Raw genomic sequence first — 9068 nt, 5'->3', positions numbered from 1 at the left:
TTAGTAGAATTAATTAAGTATTTTTTAAATTAAAGATGGTGAGCTTTCTGATATAAAATTAATGTAAATTTTTCAAGATGTCTCTTTGAAATTTACCACTTCATTTTTCTTTGCCAACGAAAATGCAATCTTCATATCATTTTGAAAATGTGGGATTCTTAGGAGCTTAGTCGGGCACGGTTTTCAATTGAGTAGAATCATCATCTAACATAAAGGAGGCAACATGAGGTGAGGACTTCTCAAGTGGTCACCTAATTAACTTAGTACTACTCTCGTCCAAACCTACTTAACTACGGAGTTCTGATGGAATCCGATGCATTAGTGCTAGTATAATAGCACATTTTAGCTCTTGATATATACAATCTTAAATCATCCAACTAAATAAAAAACGTAAAGTCATGAATGAAAGCAAATCTAATATTATATCATATCTAAAATACTCATTCACGTTTATGGGATCTTATACCATACTTGATAAAATACAAGAACCATCTCAAAACTAATTGACAATATGAAATAGTATAACTCTATGTTTCTTTCAAATAGTGAATATTCTCGTGGTATTTCCGGCGTAAGATCCTAGCTCGAACAAAAATGTGGGTGAATGGGGGGTGTTGACTGAGTGAGAGAGGGAGTTGAGTTGACAGTGAAGGAGAAAGATAGGTAACCAAAAAAAATTGCAATACAAAGTTCGATTTGGAGGTGAGAAGAAGAAGAAGAGGAGAAGAGAACTAATGGTCAACTTCTTAGAGTTCATTTTTTTCTACGCAAAGAAGAGATTTGATTGGAGGGCAAGTCCTTGATGGGTGACTCGTCGTTTTCTTTAGCCCACACACGCGTGGCCTCACCTCAACTCAATGCATAAATCAGTACCATACTGTCTTGTTAGGTCAGCCACTATCACCATTTCATTCCCCTCTCTCTCTTTTCCCCCTTCTTCCTTAATTTGTTTTTATATATCATTTAGGCTAATTAGTTGAATCATGTTTTTATTCCATATGTAAATGTGTGGTTAAATGATTAAGAACAAGTTTAGATAATACAACAAGCTACGGGAGAACCCCAACTTGACACCCAATAGATTCAATATATGTTAAAGTCAAAAGAGATGATTTACTCAATATATATCAATTGATTTTGAGATGTAACTTTATATTATCAAATAAGTAACGACATAAATCAACTAAGTTCAATACAATTTGGAGTTTCAGCCTTGTTCTAGTAAAACCGATCTTAGAACTAACAAGATTTTACTCTCTATACTCTTCACAAATAATAACCCAAGTTTGTTTCTTGTAAATAAGAGATGAGGTGTTTTCTTCAAAATGTGTCCATAGAACCTTATGTCTTCTATTTATTGATTTATATTACAATTTAGAGTTGTATGAAGATTTAAAACATGGATCTTGATATACTAATGTTGAGTTGAACTAATTCAATCTTGTTCGAAATATATTTATATAATTAATCTTTTCTTTTTTAGGAATATTATTATTAGTACTCCTTAACTTTTGTTAGATAAAAAGAATTTACTTTAAAGGAAGAAAAATTGATTAAATTTAAGATTTTTTCAATAAATTGAAAATTTTGAAAATAAAATATATAAACTTAATTGGAAGTTGGAAGAAATTACAAAATATACTAACCACAATTAATAATATTTTAAGTTATAGACTTTGTATGCAACCAACTTAAACAACTTCCTTGACTTGCACCCAATCAATTTTTGACTTAGATTTGACATGAGGTGTGATTGGGAAGCCAACCCCATCAATAGGTCTATTCACTCCAATGATTTGTGATAACAAATAAAATATTGCATAAATTAACATTATTTATTATTGTCTAATAAAAATATAAATTATCCCAATATAAATTTCATTAGTAATAATCCCCACGACCAACCCTAAACCCTAATGACTAAAATATTGATTTGAAATTTTACTTAGGTTATTGGTATTTTATTCCTTCATTTTTTCCCCCTTTTACAAAAATAAGTTAATTTCCTTTGTTCTGCTTATTTACATAACTAAAATTTAAATGAATAAACTATCATACTTTGGTTGAATAATGCATCTCATGTTGATGTTGTTACGGTTAAACGATACATCCTAAAATATTGGGTTTGGTCGATAGAAATATCTAACTCCTATATTTGGTCAAATTCATCCACAACTTTGTTTGAAATGACTTTATTAGCAATTAAATGTAGGGTATAAATAAAGTCCAATGTTAACAAGAAAAGGAAGAGAATCATAGTATAAGACATTTTAAACAAATTTAAATAATAAAAAAAAAACAAAAACAAAGAATTGAAATTTATACTCAACCTAGACAATATCATATCAGTATAGAGATATGAAGAGTCTCGTTGTCCTTTACAATAATAGGTTGAGAGATAACTCAACGTAGAAATAATTTACTTTATAGCTTTCTCAAATGTTTTCTAATCAGTAATTTCTATTTGTTCCTTTTTCTTTTATTTTAGTATGTTTAAAAATATTAGATGATAAAAACAGAACACATTTATGAATTTTTTTTTTTATATAAGAACGGAGCAATTTCATGAGGTGGACTCATTGAAGGGTTAGTTGTCAAGGAAATTCGATGAGAAAATTTGTAAGGCCCAGCCCACATCTTTGATTTTCATGCAAAAACTTTCAAATTAATAATAATAAATATTGGGTTTTTTTTTTTTTGGAAAAGTACACCTTTTTGTAGTCTAAATTGGTATTTGGTTCCTAAATTTAAGAATTTGACTTTCAATTTAATCTCCAATTTCTAAAATTTTACAATTTTATTTTTTTGAAGTCTGTTTTCTTTTAAATTTAGTTTCTAAATTTCAAGATGGATGTATCATTAATTTGATATTAATGTTATTAATCGATTAGAAATAGTATTGGGTAAAATTTTAAACTTTATTTTTAATAGTAATGAAAATTAATTAATTATAATTCATTTAAATATTATATAAAAGGAGTGTGTAGTGAAAAATGAAGGTTAGAAGTGTAAATATCAAAAGTTATAGATCAAAATAATAAAATCTGAATATATCTTTCAACGTTTTGACGGTTACGATTCCCGCCACGGCGAGCGAACGGATAATGCTGCAAATTACAGATTGAGACGACGAGGACCCAAAGCCAGTGGTTCACAATTCCCACCTTTCATCAATGGCCGCTCTTAGCTTCGGCTTTACCGCCACCACCATCCACCTACCATCAACTTCCATTCGCTCTCGTCCCATTCCCCAGACCATAACCTGCATCGGATGGGTATCTTTCTAATGTTTCCCTTTTCTTCTTACACTTCAAATTTCTTTTTCCTTATCCGAAATTGGTTCGACTCAGGACCCAGAAGGCCTCTTCGGAAAGCCTCAGACCGGTCACATCGCTCGAAATGAGTTCAAGAGGAGGCTGGAGAAAGACGCCGAAGCTCGCGAGGCTTTCGAGCGCCACGTTAGGGAAGAGAAAGAGCGCCGTAAAGCGCTTCGAGAGGTAATTCTAGCAACTGGATTTTTGAATTTGATGGTTGTTTTCATTTTTTTAAAAAAAAATCTGTTGGCCTGGGTTTTGAATTATTGAATGTGTTTTTCATCTCTTTTTCATGGATAGTCTCGTGTAATTCCGGACAATGTGACTGGCCTTATCGAGTATTTTCTTGATACTGAAGCTCAGGATATTGAATTTGAAATCGCGAGGTTGAGACCCAGGTTAGTAAAACAGGATTCTGATTTTTGTTCTTCTAGTCTCTGGTCTTGAATCTGCTCAGAACAGATATTTGTTTATAAATATAAATGGAGTGGGAGAGGAAAATGAGGCATTAATTGATTCTGTTGGTTTAGTGCTTGATTGATCTCGAATAAGGAAGGCTCCAAGTTACCCAAATTGTTTGCTTATTCTTGCAAGTACTTTACCAAAATTTGATCTTGTTTGGTTCCTATCACTATAAATGGCTAGTATTGGGTGTGACAGGGAACGTTTGGAACCTTTGATGCATTATGTGTACTGCCCCCTTAAAGCTTGTACAATATGTTAACAGTGGATGTCAGTTAGCTAAAAGATTTTGAGCTTATAGTGGTTTAGGATGGTATGGATGAGTAAGTCTTGAGTTCAAACTTCTATAACGTTATTATCATAATCAATTGAGTTGAGTGTAAATAGTATCAAAACAAGTCTTGTGTTTGAACTCCTAAGTTTTTTGGCTGAGTAGTGACATAACATGGTTTGTATGTGTTTGAGCCCCTGAAATGTCATTTACTATAACCCATCAATTCAAGCTTTTGGGTTTAATGAATTTAACATGGTATCAAAGCAGGTCTTGTATTTGAGCCAATATCATTACCACAATCCATCAGCTTAAGTTTTTTGATTTAGTAATTTAACAAAGTTCATATTGTTTTTCAAATAGATTGATTTGTGTCAATGTATGCAAGCCCACTGCATCAGTCAGGATGCAAAACTGATAAATTTGAATCAAGCCTTTTGATATTTCTGTGGAAGATAAGTATTCCTCTAACTTTTCTTGGCTATAACATGCATCAAATGGCAGGCTGAATGAGGAGTTTTTTTCACATGTAAAACTTGAGCTGGGTGAGCTTAGATTTGCCGTTAACAAAACCGAGGTTGATTCTTGTGACATGTTTTTTAATTTCCTTAGATGACAACTGATGCTACAACAACAACTAAACAAGCACTTCCCATAATTTTGTTTATAGGCCATGGAAGATAGAGTGATCGAGTTGGAAGCATTACAGAAAGCCCTTGAAGAAGGAATAGGTTTGTCTAAAACCTTACATTATTTACTATCCTAGAATGCTCCCCATTTATATACTTCATTTCACTTTCTGTTATGTTACAGAAGCATATGATAAAATGCAAAGGGAACTAGTAAAGGCAAGGGAAGGTTTAACCAAAATATTAACATCAAAGGATGTAAAAGCTACAGTATGTGTTTTTTTTTTTTTTCTTTTGTTTCTCATTTCATTCTGGTGAAAATATCAAATTCTGCAAACAAAATGTTAATGCCATTGTTTTCTTTGTGCAGTTGCTAGACATGGTAGAGCGAAACGAGCTCAATAGATCGTTACTCGCCCTTCTCGACGAAAACATAGCCAATGCACAAATGGGCAACCAGGTAAGTCTACCTTTTGATCTGTTTTATGAGTTACAATGTCAGCATCAACAATATCTTGTAGGGAATAAATTTCTGCCAAAATATTTTGAGGTTGACTATGAAAGGATTGAACACATAATTGGTAAAGATCTAAGTTGATAAGGATCTAAGCTTTTTATATTCATTTCTCTTCTATTAATTTTCTTGAATGAACTCTTTTACTCAATGAATCTTCCATTAACGATAAACAGAAACAAGCTGCTGCTTTCATGGAAAAGGTTCGAGGGGCCGTTCTCAAGTACATTACAGCTTAATATTATTGAGGTACAGATTTTGAATATTTTCAGTTTCTTCTCAACAATCATATGTAGGGGAACACGTTTACTAATATCTTATATATAATAGATTGCGTAATTTTGGCTGAATTAACCCATTTTCATTCAATAATCATCCAAAAGTTTTGTCTGAAATGCGAAAGTTTTTTATTTTCTTAAGCAAAGATTTGGTATTGGTTGTGGTGGCGGTTGTTTTAACGGATGAGTATATTTGAGGAGACTTTTACAAAGTTTGTTTAAATAAGTAAACAAGGAGAAAAATATTAAGAGGCATTTGCAAAAATAACAAAAAAAAAATTTATGATAATAGGACTCGTGTAACTAAATTTTTAAATTGTAAAAGTAGTAAAAAGCAGATAATCTTCTGATAACCTTTGATAACCATTTGATAACCGTTTAAAATCGTTTGATAGCCGTTTGATATTATTAATTACTTGTCATATTTGTCATATTCGCAATATGCAAAAAAAAAAAAAAGTCATGAGCTGTTTTTTTCTAAATTTTTGTCATCTAATGTAATTTCTCAAAAATTAATTGAAAAATTATCCTAAGTATCAAATATGATAATATTTATAATATATAGCAAAACTATAGAAATATATTGGTTTGTTTACACATTTTTAGACAAGTGTCTATCAATGATTTTACTATATTTTATAAATATATTGGTTTGTTTTTTTATATTTGAAAAAGATACAAATTAAGTTTTACGTGACATTTGTGAAGTATCAATTTTCATGCAACTATGCACGTTTTTTTCTTCATTAAACATAGATATATGTTCGATATTATTCTCAAACTTAAAATTGTGTTGAAACTCCTACTTTCAGATAAGTTTTCGTTTTAAAAAAATGTGAAAAGTATGTATTACCATCCTTAGTCTAATTTATAAATTTATATAATGTAACAAGTTGTATTACAAAAATTGAATTCTTTTTCTAACAAAAAAAAAAAGGCAAGTTTGTCGCAAAATAATAAATAAATAATAAAACATTAAAAAGAAAAACCCTCGAGAGGATATGAGTTGTACGTTGAGTTTCAAATAGAATGAAATTCGAACTCTCATACCCTATGGATGGCTCAACTTTAAATGTGCTTACGTTGAATGATTTGAATTATGAAAGAAATAAAAATTAATATTTACATCGAAAAGCATTATTCGGCAACAAATTTTCAACCACAATATATGTTTGCATCCTATCACAAATTCTTAACGTTGAGGTTGTTTAAGGCAAGGTCTAAAGTCTGGATGTAGAGTAATACATGAGAAAATAGTCGTCCAACAAAAGAAAATGTTAAACACCTTGGAATGGTCAATCAGTTCAAGCTTGTGAATATACAACAATAGAGAAATAATCGAGTGGAGATATGAATTGATATCCAACAATCTCCAACACCAAAAACATTTCTAACACAACTGTTGTCACATCTATCTAAATAAATATTTAATTAAATAAACCTCTAATTAGTCCGTTATTTATTTATTAAATTGGCTTTAGTATTTACTTACTCAAACTTGTATAATCTCAATACTTTTGCATATTAGTTTGTTAATGCATATATTCGTATATGTTAATGTAGATATCTATATCTTCTACACGATTGAAAGGCGGACTAACTAATAATCAATTAGTCAAATATGTGTTGAAATTTTAAATTCAAATGTCAAAATTTTCATTTTTTTTTTTTAAAAAAAAATTATTATTTAAATTGGTGAACATTTTTTTCCGGGGGGGAGAAAAAAGAAATCTTCCGGATATTATGAGAAATATGTGAAGTTTGTCAAACCTGTTGGAATTTGTGCCTTTTTCCTTTACTTGGCTCCTCTTCATTATTATCTTTATCCCATCCATATTTATTCATCCCCTAAATTATATAAATCTACAATTTATTTATTTGAATTTTGAGGTTTCAAATTGCAATCTTTTAGTCTTCCAGATTTGGTGATTGATTTTAAATTTTTCAAAACGGTTAGTTGACTAATAAAATATGACATATAAATTAAGTTGTTTGTCTGTACTGGGATGAAAATGCAGTGTAAAATGTACTTTAATTTTAAAATTTATATTTTTAGAAATTATATTTTCTTGAGTGTAAAAATTTATATCTATTTATGTCTTAATTTTATCATTTAAAATATTTATTTTTAATAATAATTGTAGTACGAACAAAACACGTTTTACAAATATGTTCATACAATTTAGATGAATATGTTTATACAAATTAGAAAAAAATGTAAATAAAGACTAAAATTTTTATAGAAAAAAATCATTCAACCAAATCTACGTGGACTAATTTTAAATTTTATGAAAAACCCCGTAGGAATCAAAATAAAATGTCCAAAATTATATATTATATTATAATTGTTTATTTTCAAATAAATGATTAGTTTGTACATGAAAACACTATATTTTTGGAATGTTTTTAATATACTTCTACCTTTTAAAATTTTAACTTCAAAATATGAATACGCACAAAAGAAAAGATACCAACAATGTCTTCAAAATTTACATTCGATTTGAATCACATAAATCAAAAATAAATTTTATAGAAACATCTCAAGTAAAAAACAACGAAGACAACCTCTAAATTATTTACGAAAGAAGTAATTTTAAGGAGTTGTTTTGAGGCACGTAAAAGAATGAGTTTAGATCGAACATTTTGGACCTAATTTGTAATAACAAACTCATTTTATTTCTTTTAAAAAATTGTCCAATCCATTTTTCTATCATTTGTACGTTTAGCTATCTTATTTATCTACCACCTTCAATTTTTTACACTCCTCACATTCTCACAAATCTTAATTACATTCCTTCCTTGTAAAGATCCCAAATCTTTTTCCAAAAAGGATAATATACCAAACTGTTTAAAATGTCACAGTTTCATAATCTATGGTATATCCTATCAATATCTTTGACTGTTTGATAAAAAAGTAATTGTTATATTAAAATTATAGGTAGGAAATGATTAGATTAAATTTAGAATATCGAGGCTTTCTTAGATTCTTAAAAATTCAAAAGAAGTGTAAAAAATTAACCTAATCCCACTTTAGTTTTGAAATTCAAAATTAGCTATTTTCTATGGCAGACAAGAAGCCCTCAAAAATGTGTTTCCAACTTTGGCTTCAACCAAAAGCAACTTAATTAAAACAATAATAATAAATGAAATTGTTTGGTGATAGTTATCCAAATTTTTAATTGTAAGTATTCAAACCATCATGTAAAAATATAATAATTTATAAATTTCGAAAGTTGAATTTTTATTATTTCGATCTTCCATTTCCGTTGATGTTATAAGTTTAAAGATGTAATTGTAATTATTTTATAGAAGTTTTTTTTAAAGAATAAAATATAAAAATAGTTATGCCGTATATATAAAACAAATTTGAAAAACAAAAAATTTCACATGCATACAACTTGAAATAACAAAAATTCAATGAACTTGTATCCTGTCTAAGCGATTTTATACCAATTCTAAACGATATTATACCAAGTCTAAACGATCTATTAGTGATATTATTTTATCTTTGTCTATAGAAGATAGGCAACATATCATTTAGATATTGGTACACAACTGTGTAGTGAATGAAAAAAAATAAGGAAACAATACTCATGATAA

The 9068-nt window shown here is 29.2% G+C and overlaps 1 protein-coding gene across 2 annotated transcripts; it reads left to right on the top strand.

Moving 5' to 3' along the window:
- The first annotated feature begins 3041 nt into the window (after positions 1–3041).
- LOC103482648 (uncharacterized) lies at positions 3042–5544 on the top strand. Of its 2 annotated transcripts, XM_008438913.3 has the most exons (8): positions 3042–3275; positions 3351–3497; positions 3615–3712; positions 4552–4624; positions 4718–4778; positions 4861–4946; positions 5047–5136; positions 5367–5544. In XM_008438913.3, the coding sequence occupies exons 1-8, from the start codon at positions 3174–3176 to the stop codon at positions 5427–5429; spliced, it is 720 nt and encodes a 239-aa protein (XP_008437135.1). In that variant the 5' UTR covers positions 3042–3173; the 3' UTR covers positions 5430–5544. The 2 variants fall into 2 exon arrangements, with proteins under 2 accessions (XP_008437135.1, XP_050945797.1); XM_051089840.1 differs by having other exon boundaries at positions 3068–3275; positions 5047–5544.
- The last annotated feature ends 3524 nt before the right edge of the window (positions 5545–9068 follow it).

The sequence above is a fragment of the Cucumis melo genome, chromosome 9 (assembly GCF_025177605.1).
Source record: "Cucumis melo cultivar AY chromosome 9, USDA_Cmelo_AY_1.0, whole genome shotgun sequence".
NCBI classification, from domain to species: domain Eukaryota; kingdom Viridiplantae; phylum Streptophyta; class Magnoliopsida; order Cucurbitales; family Cucurbitaceae; genus Cucumis; species Cucumis melo.
This window is presented reverse-complemented; position numbering and strand designations above follow the sequence as displayed.